Source organism: Pelobates fuscus, chromosome 3 (assembly GCF_036172605.1).
Source record: "Pelobates fuscus isolate aPelFus1 chromosome 3, aPelFus1.pri, whole genome shotgun sequence".
NCBI classification, from domain to species: Eukaryota; Metazoa; Chordata; class Amphibia; order Anura; family Pelobatidae; genus Pelobates; species Pelobates fuscus.
Window position 1 is genome coordinate 81,955,099 of NC_086319.1, and position 24,265 is coordinate 81,979,363.

Here is a 24,265-nt window from a genome sequence, read left to right on the forward strand (position 1 = left end):
TTTCACTTCAATATATAAGAAAAGATAAAGAGAACATGATGACGAGAACAATAGATTTATTATTTTTGCCATCAGAATCCTTCAACAGTTTGTGTTTTTAGTTTTGTTTGTTTTTTTGTAAATTTAGTGATATCAATAAGAATAACACATGCATTCATTTCACACATTATTTAGCAATGGTATTCCTATGTATTACACTCCTATAGTTGTCTAGTTGTTGATATGGAGGTCTGCTTATGATTCAGAAATGTTAGCTAGACTCAAACCTTACTTAATGGTATAAGCTACAGACCCTCTTTACAAGGTTACAGCACTACTGCATGTTAGAAATTGATCAGTTATTTTTTCTCCTTGTGTAATGTCTATATAGACACCCACTGAATGCATTTTGAATGTTCTTTGATTAAAGTAAATTGAACTTAGGGTGGTTATCTTTGGTCAGAAACGCCACTTAGATGGCCAAAGAATATGTGCATTTTGAATATTTAAATCTGTGTATGTTTTTGAGATGCCTGCAGCTTGCACACAATGTCAGGATTTCTGAATTCACAATCACTCTCGACTACTTGCATGATCTGTGGTTGGGTAATAATAGGTGCTTCCCATTGCAGATTTCATGAAGCCATGGTACGCTATGATATGTTTAACAAAAAAAAAAAAGATATATTTTACTTATATGAATGCATTACATTGCAATCCTTGTTTAAAACTGGCGTCCTGAGAACATTTAACGAGCATTCTGCTGTCATATTTTTACTCTTTGTGCAGTGAGTGTTTTTATTTTGTTATCCTTCTTCCTGTGTCCTTGTTTAACCTACTCATCACCTCCCTCTAGAGGATGTCTGCGTAAAAGGTGGTGCTCTGTAGAATGCTCATTTGCTCTCTTTCTCTGCAGCAGAAACGGAAAAAGAAAACTCCTCCAGTAAGGCATGAGGAAGGAGATGTTGTCTGGGCCAAATTCAACCGTCGTCCATGGTGGCCATGCAGGATCTGTGCCAGTCCGGTTCAGGAAGGGCAGCCCCCCAAAAATGGTAAGCGGAAGCAGTATAATGTTGCTATTGCATTACATTACAGGTAGGCCATGGACCATATTTACCTTTAATATGCTCTCCAATTTCCATTCTTTTAAGTATTTTTATTTATTTTTTCCCTCAAATTAAATCATGTCATGTCATCATGTCATGTCATCAACAAACAGTTGACAGGGGTATATATATCAGACAAGCACTTACCTCAAAGAAAATGTTGTTGCTTTTTTAACCCCCCTGTGGACCACTGACTAGCTAATTCATTCATAACAAACCAGCATGTAAAGATGCTATATCACAACCGAATGTCCCGCTCAGTTAACAGTATCAGCACTGTATCGAACTGGGAATAGAACCCTGCATCATACTTGTATATAAAGGAATGTTAAAAAGGATACCAGCAAATTGAACTGCTCATGTCATATTCAATCTGAGCATCATGTTTCTCTATTAGTGTTTATTTTTTTTTATTCAGATTCTACACTGATGACAGCACTGTAAATAGTTATCCAATAATGCATTTACCAGTAATGTATTTGAAATGAACTTTTTTTTTTTTTTTTTCCCTCTCTACACTTACCAGATGCAAGTGGCAAGAAGGCTCCTCGACAGTATTACGTGGAGACTTTGGGGGAACTAACAGAAAAGATATGGGTGCCTGCAAGAGCCGTTGTGCAGTTTATAGGTGTACAACAGTTTGCAGAATTGCCAGACTTGCGTCGACCTCAAAAACAAAGGGAAAGGCCTGTCAAAAAAGAGGCAAGTAAATGCCATCAATTTGAAATAAGAACTAGCTCCCAATTTAATTTTTATTGGGGTTTATTTAAAGGTAATGCATTCAAAAAAATCATAGGAGAATCTACATATGAATGCAGTACTCTTGCAGATGACTTTCCTCCAGTGATGTTGACATGAAAGATAAAGGAGCTGATCCAAATCCTGGTCACATTGCTTTCTGTGTGAGAATTACCGAGAGTGTGTGATAATTCATGCTCCATGCTTAGTAATTCTTTCATACAAATAAAGAGAACTTGGTTGTGGATATGTAATAGAGTGTCAGATTACTTCTCAATCCCGAGCGATGGTGTAATAGTGTTATGTTGCCCCTTTAAAGGGACACAGTAGTCACCAAAACAACTTTAGCTTGATGAAGCAGTTTTGGTGCATAGATCATGCCCATGCAGTCTCATTCTTAAATGATCTGCCATTTAAGAGTTAAATCACTTTGTTTACTCAGCACTAACTCAGCACTACTCTCACATGCCGGCATGTGGCTTGCACAGCTTTCTTAAACACTTCCTGTTAAGAGTCCTCTAATGTTTAGACTTCCTTTATTGCAAATTATGTTTAAAGGACCACTCTAGGCACCCAGACCACTTCAGCTTAATGAAGTGGTCTGGGTGCCAGGTCCAGCTAGGGTTAACTAATTGTTTTATAAACATAGCAGTTTCAGAGAAACTGCTATGTTTATCAATTAGTTAAGCCTTCCCCCTAATCCTCTAGTGGCTGTCTCACTGACAGCCGCTAGAGGCGCTTGCGTGATTCTCACTGTGAAAATCACAGTGAGAGCACGCAAGCGTCCATAGGAAAGCATTATGAATGCTTTCCTATGTGACCGGCTGAATGCGCGCGCAGCTCTTGCCGCGCGTGCGCATTCAGCCGCCAGGGAGGATCGGAGGCGGAGAGGAGGAGGAGAGCTCCCCGCCCAGCGCTGGAAAAAGGTAAGTTTTTACCCCTTTCCAGAGCCGGGCGGGAGTGGGTCCCTGAGGGTGGGGGCACCCTCAGGGCACTCTAGTGCCAGGAAAACGAGTATGCTTTCCTGGCACTAGAGTGGTCCTTTAATTTGAATTTCTTATCTCTTGCTCTGTTAATAGCTTGTTAGACGTTACAAATGCCTCCTGTATGTAATTAAAGATCACCATGCAGAATAGGAGCTAAAAACCTACTTACACATGTTTGAAAATGAAACCATTCTGTTTTCATGCAGGCTGTGTCAGTCACAGCCGAGGGGAGGTGTGGCTAGGGCTGCATAAATAGAAACAAAAGTTATTTACCTTCTACATAGTTGTGAATTGAGCAGTGTGAAGCATCAGAGGCATGACCCATACACAAAAACTGTTTGATTAAGCTATAGTTGTTTTGGTGACTATAGTGTCCTTTTTAAGATCCAATGTAAAAATATAAAAGAAATGTTAGTGTAGCAAAAATAACCTTTGTCAACCTGATTTTGCACCATTTTTACTTCCATGTTCCTTCTCCTTTTTTTCATTTTTAATAGGTACCTTCAAAGCTGTTACCACTCTGGCAGACAGGTATAGCTCGTGCCCAAGAATATATTTCCAAGGGCTGTTGGAGATCTGCTCAGTGTGGAAACTTTGGACAGAATGAAGTCCAAATAAACCAACATTCAAAATATGGTGTGAAGGAATCCAATGGAACAGCAAGCAGTGTCTTGAATGGTTGTGTGAATTCTCTGCATAACTCTGATCTGCCATCTTTTACTAAATTAAAATCTGTGAGTAAAAAGGCAAGCAAGCATTCTAGGCCAAGTAAAAAACGTACGTCTAAGAGTGTTCGTGTTTCAGACGACGAAGTTGTATCTCGGGGCTCTGTCTCTCCTGAATTTTGGAGCAATGAAATAAAGGATGTCAACACTGCAATGGCACCATCCCAGAGGGAACATGATGCCATAAGTGAAGAACTGAATGAGCCTTTTGGCATTAATAAGGAGTCATCCCACAGCACACCTATTGCAGATTTGCTTTCCAGTCTTTCTTCTGAAGAATGGGACAAAAATGCTGGTGATGAGGATTATCATGTGACTTTAGAGCAGAGAAAAACTCAATGTGATAATGAGCAGATGGATTCTCAAACTGGTCCTTTAAAGTCTGTTTTGTCCTTTGTTAAAGAAAGGCTTCCAAAAAAGCCTAGAAAACAATGTGGCAGTTCTCAAGGAAATGTATCTATGAGTGTATGTAAGAAAAAGAAACGGTCAAGAAATCTCACCAAATCCCGTCCCTTAAGCTCTAGCAAGAGACGTGCTAAATCTGAAGCAACTTCTCAAGGTAGCAGCAAAGATGTGGCATTGCCTAGTGAGGATGTACTTTGTTCCGATAGCAACATTAGAGACATTTCAAGTGTACATAGTAGTGACAATGCACTATGTAATGAACGCAGTTCAGAAGAACAAAGTTTCTCCCTATCCGGTTCATGTGGCAAGCTTCAAAATGCTTCTAGCCCTGGTCAAAAATATGTAGATAATGAGACCATTTCATTGCACATTGAAGACAAAGCTTCTATAAAGAGTGAACATTCTTCTGAAAGTCATAAATTCAAAAACTGCGTTATTGATTCCAAAACCATTCATAGGTCTCCAAAGCTACTTCCCAGTAAAATTGAAAAAAAGAAATTGTTAAATAATGCACATGAAAAGCCCCGTAAGTCTAGAGAGATGGAATCATCTGCAGTAAAAAATGTTATTTGTGGACTCAAAGAACTTACTAGTAGGGCATCCAGTAAGAAAAAAAACGAAAGCAAGTCTTCAGACGTGTCCGATCAGTTTCAATCTCCTCCAGAACAGAGTAGAATAAAAATGGCACCAGATTATAAATTCAGCAGTTTATTGATGATGTTGAAAGACATGCATGATACGAAGACAAAGGAAAATCACCTGATGACAGGCCAAAGTACATCATCGTTCAGTAGCCCAACACACGAAGACTCCTCTGAATGCACACCAAATGCTACCAGCAAGCATTCACCCTCTAGTGGTGGTCTGCAGACATCTGAAAATGAAGAAGATTACCATGTCAGTGCCATTAAGAATGAAGTTTCCTTCTGTCAGATGGGAACACAAAAGTCCAATTGCTCCACAAACGTTTCAAAAGAAACCAATATTCCTAATAATGCTGACCTAAAAGATGAAACTCAAACACCTACTCGTAAGAGCACAAAATTTGTAAAACCCAGCATTTTACAGAAGAGGCGAATTTCAGAGACAGAAAACGTAAATACTAGTGAGAGCCTTTCTTCTCCACATAAGGGCACTGTGATTTCTCCAGGGTGCATAAACAGGAAGCCGGTGGATGTTAGTCCACCGCCTCATGAAGACAAACTAATAAAAGATCATTTAGGGAATCCATCATGTGATACTGTTGCATACTCACCTGCTGAGTCACCTGAGGCGCGCAAAGCACTGTTTCAGCAGCACAGTAGCAGTGACATGCTTGCAAGCTACAATGAAGATTGTGTGCAAGAATCAGAATTAAGCAATGAGTTGTCTGTGTGGGATGAATCAGAAGATATGAATTGTGTTGCACCCAAAAAGCGTTGGAAAAAATTTAATCAACAAGAACCAGAAAATAGCTTAAATAGTTCATCTAGCAAAGTCTGTCAAGTGGCTAAATTTAACACCTCTGCTCAGGGAGTGGAAGTGTCTGAACAAGGGGAGATCAATGTGACACCTCCAGAAACTGAATGCTCAGCAGTGCAGGCAAAGCCTCCAAGGAGAGGTAAGAATTTGTTATTATTCGCACCTTGTTTCCCCCTGCCCCCCTAAAAAAAAAAAAAAAAGAATAATTGTGGGCATCTTGTGAGGGATGAGAAAAGTATGCATTTCATGTTTTAATGTATGTGTGAATGTCACGAGCATTTTATTAATATCCTCCAGAATTGGCACTCAAACTAAGGAAAAAAATTAGAGGCAAAATTAAAGGGATACTAAAGGCACCCAAACCATTTAATGAGGCTGTTTGGTGTTTTGATAATGTTCCTGCACTCTCACTGCTCTATTCTCTGCCATTTATATAGCCCTAGTCCAGGGGTAGGCAACCTTCGGCTCTACAGATGTTGTGGACTACATCCCCCATAATGCTCTTACACACATAATGCTGGCAAAGCATCATGGGAGGTGTAGTCCAAAACATCTGCAGAGCCAAAGGTTGCCTATCCCTGCCCTAGTCAAACCTAGATAGATAGATATATATAAAAAATGAATGTAGCAACAAAGTAAAGAAAGAACAGTCTCTTAACTGTGCTGAACTGAGATTCTCATTATGGTTTGGTCGCCATATTGCAATTTACCAGTGAATAAATCCCATAGTGTCATGTCATTTCAAACTGTCATGCTGCTGCATGCTCCCTGTGGTATGCACAGTGTTGTCTACATGTTTATTGAAATACATCCCAAAAACGGGGCATACAATTTTAGTTGCTGAGCATACACCTTGTGTCTCTCTGAGAAACATTGGATTGGCCAGGTGTTCATTAGTGCTGATGATCTTTTGTGGGCAGAGCAGACCTGCCCCTAGGGAATATCTCCCTTTTAGATTACAAGCAAGCTTACTCTTTATTTACAGAATTTGGGGTAAGTAAAGTGGGCCCAGGAAATACTGGAATTATTTGTAATGCTGGATGCTGATTGCCCAGGGCTGTGTTTGAATCATGCTGGCTCTGCCCCTGATCTGCCACCTTGTCAGTCTCAGCCAATCCTATGGTTAAGCTCTGTGATTGGATCAGGCTATCACATGTCAGCAGACTGCTTGTTTTTCCTGAGTCTAGCAGCATGCAGAACTAAATGGTCGCTGCACCCAGAGCTCTTGAGATGAAACAGTCTGGGTGTCTTTAGTGCTCTTTTAAGGAGGTGATTTTTAGGATGTTGCTTCTCATTTATTCTTTCCTCCTTTTTATACTGGTAGCTGCATTTCAAATTGAAATCCACATAAAAAAAATATTGTGCTTTAATGTTAAGAGTACAGTAGTAAAACTGTAGTTGGTGTCTCAGGTGCTGTTATTTCCCGGTTTAGGTTGATATAGCACTGTTTTACCCAGTGTTGGTTTTCTCTTGTCTAGTGGGATCCCAAGTCAAGCTGTCACTATAGCTGTTTGGAGCCTTTTTCCTAATTTGTTCGATTTGCATAAGTTTTTGCAATTAGTTTTTTTAATTGTTTAGTGAATAAATATTGGAATGCTTTTGTACATGAACTATTTGTACTTGCCTATCCATCACATACACACTAATAAAGCGTTGTAGATTAGTGCATTGTATGTTATGCATTGTTAATTTTGGGTAAATGTCTGTGATGCTTGTAACATGTCTGTGCTCCTTTATCTGTAAATCAAGATTACGTGTGTGTTTTGTTTATTTTCTTTCACTTACTGCTCTTGCTATTATATTTATTTAATGTGTTACAAAATAAAGAAAATCTATATTTCCAAGTGAACTCCCCTATAACTACTCTACCCTGCTATTCTGAATAATAAATCATTTGATTATTTTTGCCCAGACTCATTTATAGAATTCTCTTTATGGAATGTCTTGGGAAATTAATTAGGATTGTTTATCCTATGGCTTTGCAAACTGTTTTGACAGTTAACTTGTTTTATTAGTAGAATTCACGGTGCAATCGTGCATTTTTGCTCTTCTTTCTTAGGAACAAATTTGGGCAAGAAATGCCGAAGGAAGCCAAGGCAGAGATTTGGGAAGCATGCCAATGATCGTGTGAAATCCAGAGGCCCCAGAAAACGACCTCGCAAGCAGATGGGTGACTCTCTGCAGGTGTGCTGGGTTCAGGTGCCCTCCTATACAGCTAGACTGATAGCAAAACTCTCTTGGGAGGAACAGAAAGTATAGAAACAAGTTGTTACGAACATTGGTATAGTAGATACCCTGTTCGCCTATTCCTCCCGAACTGCTGAGCCAGAGTGATTATAGCTGCAGTTCGGGTGTAGATACGAATAGTTTCAGACGAATGCAGCTTCCAAGTAGTTTCTCCCCAGCACGTAGACCGTTACCCAAACATGAGCCTAGACTTCATGAGGTTACAACAGGAATGAATTTTAATGGTGCCACACTGGCTTTTATGCAAGTCCCCATGCAAGGTGCACTTCCATATGGACCTTGTGGGGGACAGGGACACAAAGCTTACAGCCAATAATATTGCAGTGACAAAGATGAACACTCCCAATGCAAACAGACAATCTCCTCCTCTCTGCTGTGAGAAAATGGAGTCAGCTAACTTAATAACTCAATTATATCCAGGCAGTAAAAACATATTTTCCCCAAAACTTGGAAAGCACCCTAAAACACATAGAATCCCCCATAAGTCACATCCCCTGATAGCCTTGATCTGGGTGACCAACATATCCAAAAATCACCCAGATCAGTTCAGGGGTTTTCAAATTTTATGAAAGTCCCATTTGACCAACCACACACAAGGCTCCTCTCCAGAAACCGTTCCATGAGTTTAGGCTGTGCGGTCGGTCTATTTTGAAAAGGCATAAAAACAAATAAACGCACGAACAGAGCCCCCGGCTCATAGTAGCGATTGTTCCCCTCACACTTTTTTTTTTCTTTTTCTTCAATCAGTCTGATGTCTGTGAGCAGAAAAAAGCAAAGACAGATCAACAATTTGAGTATGAGGACGGGGCTATTGCTTCATCTTCATCTGTGGTACTGTCTGAACCATGTTCAGGTAAAATTACCTCTCAGAAACCAGCAGCCAATGATCCGTCTGATGTGAAGAATAATCCTCCCTCCAGTACTAATTTGGGTAAATCCGAGTCAAATAATGTAACAGAAGAATCTCCAGAGCCCAAACCAGGTACACGTCATTATTTTGTGTTATTGTTCTAGCAGCATACTTCAATTTTATGTAGCAGAGTTTTTAGTTATTAAAGTTTTTTTTTTTTTTTTTTGCATGAAGTGCAGACATATTGGTGTTCCGAACTTAAAGGAACACTATAGGGTCAGGAATGCAATCATATTCCTGACTGTATAGTGTTAAAATCACTATTTAGGATCCGCAATTTAGATTTGCTATTGCTTCATAATTTATATTGTGTATACCCCCTATATTTTAAAATGGCCACGTGCAGGAGGCTTTACTGTTTCGGTGAGTGTCCTTAGATAAGATTCTAGGAGAAAAGGGTGATGAGAAATGTTTACCTTGATATTGTGCAAATTTGTTAAAAGCATTTAGAAAAATAACTTGGCATTTTATTTGCACTAATTTAGACAAATATTTACTGCTGCTTTGTACACACATTGTTAGATTAATGACCCAAGCTGTTAGGATCAGCAGTTACCCACCGATGGCAGCATTCATGTTTAAATGATTTTGATCGTTGAAATTAGAAAGAATGATTATCTTTGCCCTATCGTGTCTTGCTAATATAGGAGCTTGAAAACCGTTTAGGGTTATCCTAAAATAGTTTGTTTTTATATATACTTTTGCATTGTTCCAAAATGAATGTAAAAACATGCTAAATTACAATCTTTATTTAATAGTATGTTATTTTGTAACTTATAATCGTTATTGCGCCGGCATTGCAGTCTGCAAGGCACTCTAGTATATATCTGTGTTTGAAGGGGCACTGTAGGCACCCAGACCTCTTTATCTCAATGAAGTGGTTCGTGTGCAGTGCTTTTTGGTATTTTGCTTGTGCAGTGTAAAACATTGCAGTTTTTAGAGATACTGCAAGTTTTATATTACAGGGGATCAACACACTTCTAGTGGCTGATAAATTAAAATCCTCTAAATGGTGCTTCCTTTAGACTCTGTCCTTGATGTACAACATCCTCACTTACTGCATGAGGAATTGAACTTTCAATGTGCAGATCATCATTCAGAAAAGCAAACTGTCATTACGTACAGCACACTTTTTAATTTGATAATGCTCGAATGCCTTAATTTATTTGCTTGAAAATACAACATGTAATCTGATCATCATACGTTCTCTGTAAAATATCAGGTGGAAATAGACGTAAAAGCAAACTTATTCCAAGAGTTTGTGAGTTTGATGACCTTGAATCTCAACTTGGTTTTGATGAGGAGGAATCCTTGCCACCAGTAGCTAAGGTAATAATTTATTTTTTTTTTTTTTTATAAGGGGCAATAGTGGAAGTAGTAATCTATGAAGAACTGTAAGTGGTTTTATGTGTCCTCATTTAAATAAAACCAAATTAACCCCTGCTTTAACCCCTTAAGGACCAAACTTCTGGAATAAAAGGGAATCATGACATGTCACATATGTCATGTGTTCTTAAGGGGTTAATAATTGAATATATATATATATTTTTCTTTTCTTTTTTTCTTAGGAAAGTAATATGACCGGGTCTGCATATTAATTTACAGAATGATAAAAGTAGACTTGTTCTTTGGGATCTTTGCAGTGCATGCAACAGTCTATCATAATTATAATTGTGATTATGATGCAGCATAGTTCCTGTGAAACCATTTGGTCAATTTGACAAGATAAAAACCTGATTTGCCTGGATTTAAAGCCCAGCCTCTTGCATACCATCCCAATAATGCAAACATTCACTTCCGTATTGTTTATTCAAAGCCTTGGCTGGCAGTGATCGGCTTAGAGTGCTGGTTGGTGGGTTTGTCTGGTGTTTAAAGCCTGTCACTTCCATTCAGTGCTCGGTGGATAATGTGAGAGTCAGGGCTTTGGGTGCAAGGAAAGACCATTTTTTTTGTTTGTTTGTTTGTTTTGTCAAACTTCTCTCGTGCTTTGACAGAAAGCAGTGGGATGGTGCCTTGCTTGTGTTTTTTTTTTTTTTTTTTTTAATTTGACAATTTTTATTTTGTCGGGTTTGGAGTGATGGGGTACAGAAGAGAGTAGAGGGGGGACATAGTCATACAGTATTCAAGCTTAGTACATTGTACACGTAGTCACTTTTACATCCAACATTTTGATTCAGGTATGCAAGGTTCAACATATAAGCACATTTGCAGTGGTGTGTTGCTAGCCCCTTGTTCGTTTGTACCTCGTGTTGGGTTTCTGCTTTTGGTGTGTGGTTGCAGAGGTTGTGTGGTTTTTTTAGGGTGTCCCAGAGTCGGGGGGGGGACACGTTTGCCCTGTTAGGGTGTGCCTGCGTGGTGCTGTCTTTGTGTCTCGTCCCTGCTGCTTTTGGGGCCGTACACCACTTGCTTGGGTTCATTAGCTTATCTTTAGGAGTGTGGGTCGTCGTATGAGGGCATCTTGAGCTAGTATGCCTATGTTTGTATTGTTCCTGTGGGAGGGGGGGGGGGGGTGAGGTGTAGTGACGTAGCTTGAGGTTTAGATTTATCTTGTTTTCTTTTTTGGGGTGGTGCCAAGGAGAGGTAAGTGCTACCATCGTGGAGCTTATGATCAGAGAGTGGTTAGATGTCCATATGTGGTGTTTTGGGTGGGAGCTCTTTTATGGAGGTCTCAGCTTATTCTCGTCCCATATTTTCCAAGCTGTAGAGTGGTATGTTGCTTTTGGTCTCATTTTCCTTGCCATCAGTTCGTAGTGTTTGGAGTCGTCTATCGCTTTGATACATTGGTCTATTGTCGGTGGGATTGTTTGTTTCCATCTTCTGCTTATGGTTGCTAGTGCTGAGATGATGATGTGGTATAGGAGATATCTGTGGCTTTTTCGTAGTTTGCTCGGAAGTAGTAGAAGGAGAAATATTTCAGGCAAGAGTGGTAGGTGCGTTTTGGTACATCTTGCTGCTAATTTCGCCACTTCTAGCCAGTATGTCGTGAGTTGTGGGCAATGCCACCAGGTGTGGATCATATAGTGCCTTTGTCCGCCTGGCATCTCCAGCATGTGTCCGACACGCTGGGGAAGCTTAGCTTGAGGTGTGAGGGCACCAGGTACCACCTGTAGAGTACTTTTCGGGAGAGTTCCACATGGTTCATGCAGAGTGTCATTTGTTTATGTGCTTTATATATATTCTGCCGTGGGTGTTTGGTGTCTTTTTCCCATGCTGTTTTAAAGGAGGGGGGGTGTTTTGAGGGCTGGTTATGTTCGAGGCGTAGATCAGCGAGATCAGCTTCTTAGCTGGTTTGGTTGTTAGGCATATCTTTTCAACTTCCAGTAGGGGTGGTTCTGGGGAGGTTATTGCTAATTTTTTTCGTTTGTAGGGCGAACCAGGCTTGCAGTTGCCTGTAGGAGAAGGTGGCTGTTGCGGGTAAGTTGAACTCTCGTTGGAGGTCAGGCAGATGTTTAAGGTGAGTATCTGTTATAAGTTGGGATAGGGTTCGCACGCCGTGTTTGTTCCATATTTTGTAATTGAAGTTCGTGATGATTACACTCAATGCTTCTAGTGGGAGGGCTGGGGATATTTTCGTCAGTATTGCCCATCTTTTTACGATAGTCATCCCAAATTGTTGGGGTTAGTTGAGTTGTTGGTAGTAGTGATTTGTTGCTGGGTCGTTGGTGTTTCGGTATCCAGGCCATTGTTGGTATGGAAAGTCCATTAGCATAGCTCTTTTCAATTTCGACCCAGGCCATCGCTTCTTTGTGTTGAAATGCTGAGAGGAGCTATGTGCGGGGCTATGTGCGCTGCTCGGTAGTATCCTCTTATTTCAGGTAAGCCCATTCCACCCTGGGAGAGTGGTCGGAACATAGTAGTACGCGCTACCCTGGGTTTTGTGTTTTCCCATACGTATGTGTTAATTTGTTCTTGTATTTCCAGGAGATGTTTTGTGGGGAGCTGAAGGGGAAGTGTTCTGAAGAGGTATTGAATCTTAGGCAGAAGTACCATTTTTACTGATGCTATTTGTCCCATCCATGATACATATTTGACCTTCCATCCTTGTGTGATGGATTTGATTTCCCCTAAAAGTTTTGTGTAGTTTGCTTTAAATAAGGTGGCGGGTGTGGGCGTAAAGTTAATCCCTAGGAATTTTATGTTAATAGTTAAATTGTATTTTCAGGGTGTTCAGGTCGTGGCTTGGGATGTTAATTCTTAGGGCCTGTGTTTTTGCTATGTTTAATTTGTAGTAGGAGCATCTACTGTAGTGAGCTAGTATTTTATGGAATTGCGGCAGAGATATGTGCGGGTTTTCTAACGATAACAGAATATCATCCGCAAACAGCGTTAGTTTATAGTCCTTCCCTTTTATGTGCATTCTGCGGATATTGGGGTCGTCTCTTATCATTTTGGGTCAGGGGTTCGAGCGCCAGAATGTAAAGTATTGGGGAAAGTGGACAGCCTTGGCGGGAGCCATTTGATATATTGAAGGTTTTGGAGATAAAACCCCCATTCGTCACTCGCGCCGTTGGGGAGGTGTAGAGTGCCCTGATGAGTGCAAGGAATTGGGGAGGGAAGTCAAATTTTTGTAGGACCGCTACTAGGAACGGCCAGTGGAGTCTGTCAAATGCTTTCTCAGCATCTAGGGAAAGTAGTATGCTTGTGGCCCTTCTCTCCCGCAAGCCATACAGGGAGGTCTAGTACTTTTCGTGTGCCGTCTGCTCCCTGTCTACCGCTCACGAATCCCACTTGGTCCTTGCCAATTAGTGTGGGGATGATGGAAGATAGTCTGTTTGTGAAGATTTTTGCGATGAGTTTGACATCAGTATTTAATAGAGAGATTGGCCTTAGGTTTTGACTTCTGTTGGGGGCTTTCCCTGGTTTTGGTACCATTCCTTGGGTCGATACTGGGGCTTGAAGAATTTGTTTGTGTGTTATGGATAGTGTGGGCAGTGTCGTTTTTTGGAGGAAGTCGTCTATGTCTTCGTTAGAGGGGTGGTGTAGTGCTGGGTCATTTTTTAAGTTATATAGGGATTGGTAATAGTCTGCCATTTCATCGTTTATGTCTTGTGGGTTGTGCATTTTTCCTCCATCTTTAGCGAGCAGGTATGGGATTTTAGAGTTTGCTTGTTTCTGTCGGAGGATTGTTGCTAGGTGTTTCCCCGCTCTATTACCTTGTGTGTATGTTTTCATCTTCAGTTTTGTTTGAATATGTGTTGTCTTGTTGAGAGTCGGTGTGTTAATTTGGTTGGTGATGAGGGCTATTGACTTGGCTAGTTCGTCAGACGGTTTCAGGAGGTGTTCGTTGGTCGTGTCACGTAGTTTTCTTAGAAGATCCGTGTGTTCTCGTTCTTGTTTTCTTTTAAGGAAGGATGCTTGGCTTATCAGGAGGATTTTATGTAAGAAGTTTCTTTGTTGGTCGTTTGGGCTGTATAGACACACCAGTAAGAATAGTAGATTGTTTAGTATGCAGTGCAGGATCAGGAACCGACATTGGCTATCTTTTTTGATGTGGAGCGTTTCCGTAGTTAAGGACTTATGTAAGAGAATAGAGACTCCTCGCGATTTTGAGGAGTGGGTAGCGTGGTATTGTGTGGGGTAGTTTTGGAGAGCGAATGTGGGGATTCTGTTGCTGGCAAAGTGTGTCTCTTGGAGACATACTATGTCTGCTTTGTGGCTTTTCAAGTCTTGTAGTAGTATTCTCCGTTTGTGTGGCGTGTTCAGCCCCTTGGTATTGTGGGAGTAAAGTTTCATTTTGTGGTATGCCTGTGGATTCAGTGGACTTAGTTGGTTTCGTGTGTGAGCTAGTCGTCACTGGGGATGGAGGGTTTGGGGGAGGGTAGGGTGGTGTGGGTTGTAAATGGAGGGTTTGCGGGAAGTGGAGTGGTGGTATGTGCAAAGACCTGTTTGGGTCTGGTACACTAGTCGTACCGTGGGGGATTGGAGTAGTAGAAATCCAAATGGGTGGCTTACGGGATCCGCTTGTGAACTAGGGTAGAGCAGATGATCATGTTGTCATGAGCAATAGTCGCATGGGGTGGGGGAACATCAATGTATCAGACAGTTATGCAATTCAAGGAATGACATTTCAGTATGACTTTTAGCAATTCAATGTTCGATACATCAATAAATTTTAAACATTTTAAACATTTAACATGTAACTGTTTGTGTTGCTTCAGATATATTGTCTACTATATCGCTATGCTTTGCTCGAATGCAGCAGCGCCGTGGTAAGTATCTGTGGGTCGTACAGAGCAGCAACGTCTCTGCGGTATAGTGCGGGTCCTCTCGTGCAATAAGTCGGCCCAAATTTCAATAAGCGTGAGGTATGTTGAGCCATGAGTAAAGTCGTGTTGCTGTGGGTGCACTGTGCTGTATGTTGTGAAGCATTGCGTTTGTGCCGTCATGTTGCGGTGCGAGGTCGGTTGTCTATATGCGGGTGGGCATTTGCCTCTCCAGCTCTGCATGTCCCACTGTGTAGGGGGTCTCGTCAGACTGTGTGTTATCGTCAGGGGGGACGCCCCCTCCTAGTGTACCATTGATGGTGGGGTCTGGCGTGTGGGCCGGTCTCGTATCTTCTGCATGTTGTGGGGGAACAGGTGTGTGTCTGGGCACAGATCCGTCGCCCCTGCCAGTCGGGTCAGCTGGTTATTACCTGCTAGACATGTCACTACTCGGGCACGGTGCGCTGTAGCCTGGCTGCGATTAGTGGTGGTGGCTGCATCTGAAGTATGTGTGCATACCTAACATCATAAGCAATCGTGTGAAACAACAAAAATTAAAATATTAAATAACAGTAGTAGTAGTAATATACTTGCGCCATAATACAAATCTCTAGCAGTTAGTTCATTCGGTCAGTTCGTGTGGTTTTGCGGCTTTGGGCTGAGGATGCAGACGGGGCACTCTGTTTATTGCGCGGGCTCCATCTCACCAGCTCATTCATGGCTTCTTCTGGCCTTGAGAAGAATTTCGCTTCTCCATTTCTCGTCAGTATGAGCTTTGTGCGGAAGCCTCATCTGTAGCGGATGCCTCGGTCCCTCAATTCTGTTGTGACTTGCTGAAAGTCCCTTTTCCTCCTCAGCGTTGCGGCCGATAAATCCGCCATGATTCGCACTGACTGGTATTCCTCATGCGGCTCTTGTTTGTTGCGGTGGGCTCGGAGCACAAGTTCCTTAATGTGAAAGTAGTGTGCTCTGAATAGGAAGTCACGGGGCACGGTGTCCGGTAGGTGCTTCGGTTTGGTGACCCTGTGGACTCTATCGACCAGCAGCATGTCTGAAGGGATGTCCGGAGCATAGGCATGCATCAGGCCCCTTACATACAGCTGTAGGTCTTCTGGTTGGACAGATTCTGGGACCCCCCTCAGCCTTAGGTTGTTCCTCTGCGCCCTGTATTCATAGTCTGCCATTTTGTTTTCCATGTCCTCCACTTTTTGCTGTAAGGTTTGCAAGTTTTCTGAGAGTTCCGTTTGTGCGGTCTTTAGATCCTGACATTCAATTTCCACCGAGGATGTTCTGTTGGAGAGCTCTCTGACCTCGTTTTTGATTTGATCGGCCGTTGACTGCCAGGTTCGTATCAGTTTTGCTGACATCGCTTCCATCGCCCGTTCAAAGTGGGTTATTGTGAGGCGTTCAGTCAGCGGTGTCTCGTCCCGCGGTATCGAGGGAGAGCCCGCGTCCGGGCTTTCGGCGCCATCTTGTGTGGCGGTAAGCATGGCCTGCACAGTCTTCGTTGCGGCAGGTGGTTTGTGTCCAAAAAAAAATCTTTTTATCAGCTTTGGGTGCAGTTTTCTTCCCCTTAGCCTGTGACATATTTTGGCCTTCGTTCTGTGGCGTTTCTGCTCAATTATGTTGTCTGGATGCGGATCCCATGTGCCGGAGCAAAATCCTTGGCGGCCATCTTGCTCGGCGGTTAGCCACGCCCCCGCCTTGCTTGTTTTTAAAGTCAAATCCACACTATCTCAAAATACCATGGGGCAAACAACCTAGTATTATTTAGTCGTCACTCTAATACCATGCCATAGGAGTAGGAATGTTCAGACTGTTAATGTGAGGCTTTTGATTGGGTATATATAAATCTATGACCTCTGTTGTATTGACCAATATTACAATGTTGTTGCTGCATGTTAGTGTCAATAAAAAAAAAACATGTTTATAATAAAGTGATATAAGGTTTTAAGGTTACCCACTAATCCTTTTATTTTGCAGATTTCAGATCCTGTTCCTTACAAGAAAAATCCCCTGAAGCGTTTCAGGTTCAGAGGAGGTAGGTATTGATCTGAAATAGATCTGACATTCCCATGTGCAAAGGAACAGAATCTATTTCTTACAATTTGTCCTCCGTGTTTGGGAAAAACTTGCAAGTACATTTCTACGTTCAATGTTGTGATTGCTTAGAACAGCAAGCACAATATCCCATATAAGCCTATGGTAGCTGTCATGACATTATTGACAAGCAATTTGACTAGACTTAAACGGTTATTAGGGGCACTAAAACAACTTTAGCTTAATGAAGCAGTTTTACTGTATAGATCACGCCCCTGCAGTTTCACTGCTCAGTTCTCTGCCTTTTAGGAGTTGAATCACGTTTGTTTCTGTTTATGCAGCCCTAGGCACACAGCCTGCATTAAAACAGAATGGTTTTCTTTTTCAATCAGATGTTAATTTGCTTTAGACATTTTTATCCCCTGCTCTGTAAATTAAACTTTAATCATACACAGCATGGTCTATAAGGTTATTAACAAAGTAGAAATGTTAAAACTTGCATTCTTGCACTGTTTAATTTAACATTAGATCTCTTTACACAAAGTGTTTATGAAGGCTATTCAAGTCACATGCAGGGAGGTCTGACTAGGGCTTGATAAACAGTGATTTAACTCCTAAAAGGTAGAGAATAGAGCAGTGAGACTGCAGGGGAAGGATACATACACCAAAACTGCTTCATGAAGCTAAAGATGTTTTGATGCATATAGTGTCACTTTAAACTGCTGGGAGTTGCAGATACCACAATTCAGTTAAAAGCAATCCCTAATTCATTTGGCCTATTTCATAAACACGCAAGAAAAAATAAATATTGACTTTAATTGCATAAAGTGACTTATTGACATTAATGCCATGGGCTGTTTTGTGAATGGTTCTAAGCATCCGTCCTTTGCTTCAGGATCCAAAAGGTTGTCCGAGAATCGCAGGAAACGTAAGCGTTTGAGGCTGCCGGGCAAATTCCAGAAGAAACGTGTGGTTTCCCGTGAAGCTCTGTGTTCCGAGGTAATAATATGATCCATCAACATCCTCTTCTCTCATCATCAGTGCAAGTAGGTGACCGTTTGCAAAACAAGTTGAGACACCTTGTAAAAAATGCATTGAAATTTAATATTAGAAAATCTTAGTAGATTTTATTTGTATTAATCTTTAGTGGACCTGGTATGTGACATTCGTGGACTCCGTAAGTTGCCTGAGCAGTGCACCCATTTAGATCCTGTTTCCTATTTGTCGTAATTAGCAATAAATACATTGATCTACTCTGACAGGTTATTGTTACTATTTATTGCACCATCAGAGTCCTAGATCCTCAGTCACACTTTCGCCAATAAGCAACACATTTCATGTTGAAAATGTGCGGCCTTTGCTTATTCTCTTATGCCTGAAAGGTGGCTTTGCTTATTCCGAAGCGGACATAATGCTTTCCGTCAAGGACTTTGGGATGAGCGGTATTTTTAAAAAAAAATATTCTTTATTTACTTAGTGCAAGTTATAACATACAGGCCTATGATGCCACGTCGGCATGAACAGGCGTATTGCAAAAACATAGGTAAATACAGTGTCATGGCTATATGAGAACTGCACAATATTTTTTTTTTTTTTTGTGTGAACATATGTAGACAAATCTATTAACTGATAAAGAGTACATGCTGAGCGTGCATATCCAGCTATAGCCTAATAGCATAGTTTACCAGTGCAATCAGCATCTATGCATATAATTGATGACATCATATTAAGTCGATACTGCATAGTGGACAAGACTGTGTGACAGGCTAAGACATTTGAAACTCATAGATTGATCTTGGACACATTGCTTAATATTGATCTATTAAGACATGCACTAGGTCAGTCATGGTTAGGTAGGAACTGAACTATGATGCAAAGTAGGCTAAACTGAAACTTGCGTTGCTCTGTAGTTCGGAGCCTAATGCAAGGACATTGAACCTTTGAAATAAAATATGTGATAAAATACAATAACATAAACAACTGCCGTTGGGGCGAAGCATATTTGTTGGGTAAGCTGGTAGGTAATGTACAAGGTCTTCCTGGGTTTGGTCAGAGGTTGATACTCTAGTACCCCAATCTAGCGCTGCTTAAGTTTATCCTGTTACCCCGGGTGGTTGGGGGGAGTTTAAGGGAGCTATAAAGTGTTTGGCGTAGTGGTGGTGTTGGTGGCTAGCAGTAATGAGGGTGCCTTAAGAGAAGAAACCTCAAAAACATCTTAACATGCATTCAAGTTTAAACAGTGAGAGGACTGGCTCTGCTAAGAACCGGAGGTCTGGAAGCAGGTAGGCTGCATCAGGTTGTGGCCGCTGCGTGAGCCGCTGTCTCTGCCCTTCTGGGAACGAACAGGGCCACTTTTCCAGGTGGAGGATTGTGCTGGTGTAATGTTTTTCTCCGTGAGGTGCATGGAGTCCATTTGAAGTCCCAGGTTAGGCAGCAGTTCTTTTGCCCCTTGCGTGTCCCGGATGTTGGAGGCAGTGTTCGAGACCCTCTCCAGTAGTATTGGACATTGTGCTGGAGCACGAGAGCCGTGAAGGGCTGGAGCAAACGTCGCCATGCCAGAGTGGACCCTGACAGGTCTGCATAAAAAGAGAGCTGCATGTTCTCAAACAGGTAGGGTGAGCGGTTCCGTGTGGCTTGTATCACCGCTGCTTTGTCCCCGTGCCTTTGTTGGGGCCTTGGCTGCTCGTGGTAACCGAAACATTCTCTCTATGGGCACTTGCCTGGCTTCCTTGGGAGGTAGGAGGGGCCTGCAGAAGTCGCTGTATCACATGTGGCAGCTCGCCCTCAGGTATCTCTTCTCTGATACCTTGGATCTTGACGTTCCTGACTGCGCCTCTGATCCTCCAGTGCCGCAAAGCGTTGATCATGCAGGAGTTGTGTTTGTTGTGTGTTTTGACAAGAGTCAGCCTCCCGTGTACCCAGACTGCCTGTCAGACCCTGCAGGTCCTTACGAAGTTGGGCCATGTCGGTCTGTATTGTGAGTTGCAGCCCTGTTAGTAGTTTCTTCATGACAGCAGTGGTCACCGGAGAGGAGTCTGGCCGTGGAGGAGTCTGGAGAAGTGCCATCATGGCAGGGGAGTGCTCCGCTTCCACCTCTGTTGTAAAGTCGTCGGAGACATCAGAGCATTCGTCATTATAGGCAGCAATGTTTGGGCCCTGGGCGCTGAGCGCTTGTCTCCAGAGGTCATCGATATTTAGGTTTTGCCACGGTTTGTCGGACTTGGGCTTTTTAGATTTTCGGCTCATGTCAGTGGCAGCGGTCCGCGGGTCAGTTTGGTGCCCACTGAACCAAATTTTTTTTTTTTTTTTTTTTTAATTCTCAGAATGCATGTCCAACACTCGCATGTAGACCTGCCCATTCTTAGTGTATTGCCAAAAATTAAGTTTAATTTAAATTTAGGCCACACATAGCCAGTATGAAACTTTAGGTCATTTGGAACAATTTTTCCAATTTGGCTTTTTTTTCAATTACCAATTTAAATTTACTGAGTTAACGTTGCTATATCAAAATCGGCACATGTTCATACACATATCTGTTAAGATAAATAACAATTTAAGAATTAAATGTTACAGATATTAGTGCAAATATTACTATATGGATGATGATTTAAACAACGAAGAGCTGGATTTGGATGTTTTGGCACTGTTTTTAAAGCAATGGAATACATGTGTTATTATGCAGCTTTTCTATTTAATAAACCACCCAGTGTCTGTTTCGATTACAGCAGCAAAGACTCCATTTGGTTTGCAGATCATGGCCATTATTACAGCGATATGAATAGAAATTATAAACCCTGCAGATTTGAGGGTTTCATGTTTGGTTTGTTTTTTTCACATCACAAGTACCTGCGCACACACATGTATGTAAAAAAACATTTTTGTTTTAAAAACACAGATTTATAGGATTTAACATTTACATCCCCATATGGTATTTATGCTTAAAAAAATAAAATAAAAAAAATCTAACTAGACATTTTTTTTTTCACCCCGGTTTGTGGGTGGGGGTGGAGTTCAGTCAGCACAAACTCCTGGTGCTTCCCTCCTTTAACAGTCAACTATTTTATTTTAATTTTTTATAATTCACTCCCTCCCTGTCCTTCCTTGCTCAGAGTGACCGCATATGCTCTGAGCTGGTGAGAACGGTCTAATCTAATTAGACTATAGAGAGGGAGACAGTGACATCAGACGGGGATTACAGGTAAGTCAATGCTTATTTTGCCCGTGTTATAGTGTGGGACGCTGAAATTATTTTCTTTCAGCTTTGTTTATTCTAAATTTATATATTTTCAGGGACTATAGTTTCAAATGGTGGTGTAGTTATTTAGATTTTTTTTTTTTTTTTTTTTTTTTAAGGGGGTACTGGCTGCATCATGACCACTTTGGAGCTTTCTGTAAAACTGGTCTGCTCCGCTCCCCTGCCTGCTACTTTGATTTAATGCGGAAGATTCGCTTTCCTGCATTATCCATTTATGCTTGGATAATAATGGTAGGCTGCACATAATGAGGGCAGTATCATAACTACGGTTTAGGTGGCAATAGTGCATTGGTTTTACCATCCGTCAAAAAAACACACATATAGACTATTTTCTCCATAACCTCTACAATATATTTAATTGATACTAAAGACAAAAGTCAAAGGTACCATGGAAACGAAAAATCCAAGGTACATACACACTATTCTATGCCACAGAGTCAGTCCATTTTATTGGAGATATGAGTGTGGTTATTATAAGGAAATTTCATGTACAGATAAAAACCCTTTTTTCACTTACGTTATTGTAGCAATGATTTTTCACTTACGTTATTGTAGTCACTGGCTCCGCCTTCTCCGACGTCCTTGCTAATGGGAACCTAATGTGTATGTGTGACAAATGAAGCGCGTGCATTAGATCTGCCCCGTAGAAAAGCATTGCATTGATGCTTTCTTATGGGGGTTTTGAAAATGCTGAATATCCTCATGTTAAGAGTAAAAAGTCATGTTAGAAAAAATATTAATCTGTAAAACAGCAGGAAGCGCCTCTAGTGGTTGTCTGGGAGACTACCACTAGAGACATTCTTAACCCTGCAATGAAAACATTGCAGTAACTCATAAACTTCAGTGTTTTCAGCATGGTTAAGGGGACAGGGACACTGCACCCAGACCCCTTCAATGAGATAAAGTGGTATGGGTGCCCATAGTATCTCTTTTAGGTTGGCAAAGCGCAGTGAAATATGTAGTTCAACTAGGGACATGCCTTTTGGCCACACTGCTGTAAGTAATATGTTAATCATTTGATACTGTTTTGTTTAATTTGAAATAGAGGAAAGATGAAAATGTCTGTCTGATTTACTTTGGAAAAAGAACAATGTATCACACTGCACACACACTCTCCGTTATTTACAATGGCAATCGCTCAGCCAACTCGGCTATGTATCTTAAGATAAGATGTAACCGTACTGATCTGGTTTTGGTGCAGATGGAGCTGCAGGAGAATGGTGTGACAAGCCCCAGTGACACAGCAGATGATGGACAAGAACATGAGCATGGGGGTCCCTTATCAAAGAAGATCTCATCTGAGCGTGGCGGGGGAGCTGCTATGAAGGAGAATGTGTGTCAGGTAATACCCCAAATCCTATTTTTACCTTCACTCTAGGCTACAGTGAACTGTTTCTTTTGTGTTTTTTTTTTTTATGGAGTGGGGAGAGAGAGAGAGAAACAGATCCCTTTGCTACATTTTCCTTTACTCCTCTCCTTCTGTTTAGGTATGTGAGAAGCCAGGGGAGCTCCTGCTCTGTGAGTCACAGTGCTGTGGTGCATTTCACTTGGAGTGCCTTGGCATGGACTCCATGCCGGAGGGAAAGTTCATCTGTCGAGAGTGCTCTTCAGGTATGAAGTAGGATTTGTTTTGCAAAGGGTTACTGTAGCTGAACTAGCATTCAGCAATTCACTAAATTCCTTGCTCAAAACTGTAGTAAGTCTCATCTCTGTACTCTAAAGAGTCAAATGTACTCCTATTCCTTTCATATAGAATCCATTATAGTGTCTTTGGCTTCTAAACGTGCAGGAGAGAAACATAGAATGTGACGGCAGATAAGAACCATTCAGCCCATCTAGTCTGCTTCACATGATAATGTAATTCTAACAGCAGGAGTCAAGAATTATGTGTTTTTAAGAATATTTACTGCCATAAATATTTAGGCAATTCAAATCACATAAGCTCTGAATCAACTGTGTACTGGGATTTTTTTGTAAAATTCTTATTTTAGCAAACGGACCACTTCCTCTTTTACACAGTAAATTAGTTATATACTTTTTTTTTTTTTTATCTACGTTACCTTTTTAAAAGTTACATTACTGCTTAAAGTAACACACTAGCGTTAGGAATACAAATGTGTTCCTAAAGCTATAGTAGAACTATTTAGGTGGGCACGTCCCCATGAGCTGTAAAAAAATAAGATTTACTTACCTTGTAGCCCTTGCTGCCTCTCTGTGCTGTCGGTCCCGGCTCCTGCCTGAGATAATATCTCTATGGACCTCATTCAGTCAATGCAGGAAGAAGAACTGAGCAGTGAGAGTGCATGGACATGATGTATACACCAAAACTGCTTCTTTAAAGTTCTTTTAATGCCTTTAGTATTCCTTTTTAACAAACACTGCTTTATGTTTTGTTTTTGATTTCTAAATACCTATTTATACGGCTTTTAAAAGAATGCTAATATTTAGGAGACCTTCGCGCGTCAGTGTCTTTATCTCTCAATTCAGGCGTCCACACCTGCTTTGTGTGCAAGGCCTCTGATCAGACAGTGAAACGATGCCTGGTCTCCCTGTGTGGAAAGTATTATCATGAAAAATGTGCTATTAAATACCCTCCGACAATTCAGCATAATAAAGGTGTCCGCTGCTCTCTGCACATCTGCATGACTTGCCATGCCACCAACCCCAGCAACCCATCTGCCTCTAAAGGTTAGTTTTTTGAGACTTCAGAACTTATATTACCATTATAGGTATAATGCACCATCCACACAAGTGAAAAGGCAGACCTAAAACATGTGTGGTAAACCATAATTATTTTTTAATTCCTTTTAAGGGGACTGAGGAGGGTAAAGCCACCTAAATTGTGGGTTTGACACTATAGGGTCAGGAATACATGTTTGTGTTCCTGACCCTATAGTGTTCATTTAAGTTTGATCAGTGGTTCTTAAAGGAACACACACTTTTTTTTTTTGTCCTTTTTTTTTTAATCTAGTAGATGTACACCCAAAGAAGACATGCATGTATTTTTTTTCCTGCATGTTGTCTGTGAGGTATATGAAAAAGTAGCTTGCAAAAGCTGCAGCCTTTGCAAGTCATCATCTGTATTCAAGACACAGACTTTTCACAGACTTTGGAGCTTTGAGCATTCATGCGGCTTTCCAGTGCTTCCCAATGAGCTGTAGCACAGCTCACTGAGAAGGGTTGAAGGCAGGCATGCTCTAGCTCAACGTT

The 24,265-nt window shown here is 41.3% G+C and overlaps 1 protein-coding gene across 4 annotated transcripts in view; it reads left to right on the plus strand.

The window, feature by feature from the left end:
- NSD1 (nuclear receptor binding SET domain protein 1) overlaps positions 1-24,265 on the plus strand; it is a 57,832-nt gene that overhangs the window by 18,411 nt on the left and 15,156 nt on the right. For 2 of the 4 annotated variants that reach the window (XM_063447304.1, XM_063447303.1), the window contains exons 3-13: positions 896-1,031; positions 1,612-1,787; positions 3,307-5,539; positions 7,460-7,584; positions 8,395-8,629; positions 9,780-9,886; positions 16,744-16,801; positions 17,696-17,799; positions 22,257-22,397; positions 22,543-22,666; positions 23,522-23,743. In XM_063447304.1, the coding sequence (XP_063303374.1) occupies positions 896-1,031; positions 1,612-1,787; positions 3,307-5,539; positions 7,460-7,584; positions 8,395-8,629; positions 9,780-9,886; positions 16,744-16,801; positions 17,696-17,799; positions 22,257-22,397; positions 22,543-22,666; positions 23,522-23,743 (3,661 nt within the window). The remainder of the gene's footprint in view (positions 1-895; positions 1,032-1,611; positions 1,788-3,306; positions 5,540-7,459; positions 7,585-8,394; positions 8,630-9,779; positions 9,887-16,743; positions 16,802-17,695; positions 17,800-22,256; positions 22,398-22,542; positions 22,667-23,521; positions 23,744-24,265) is intronic. The other 2 variants (XM_063447306.1, XM_063447307.1) reach the window with 2 other exon arrangements.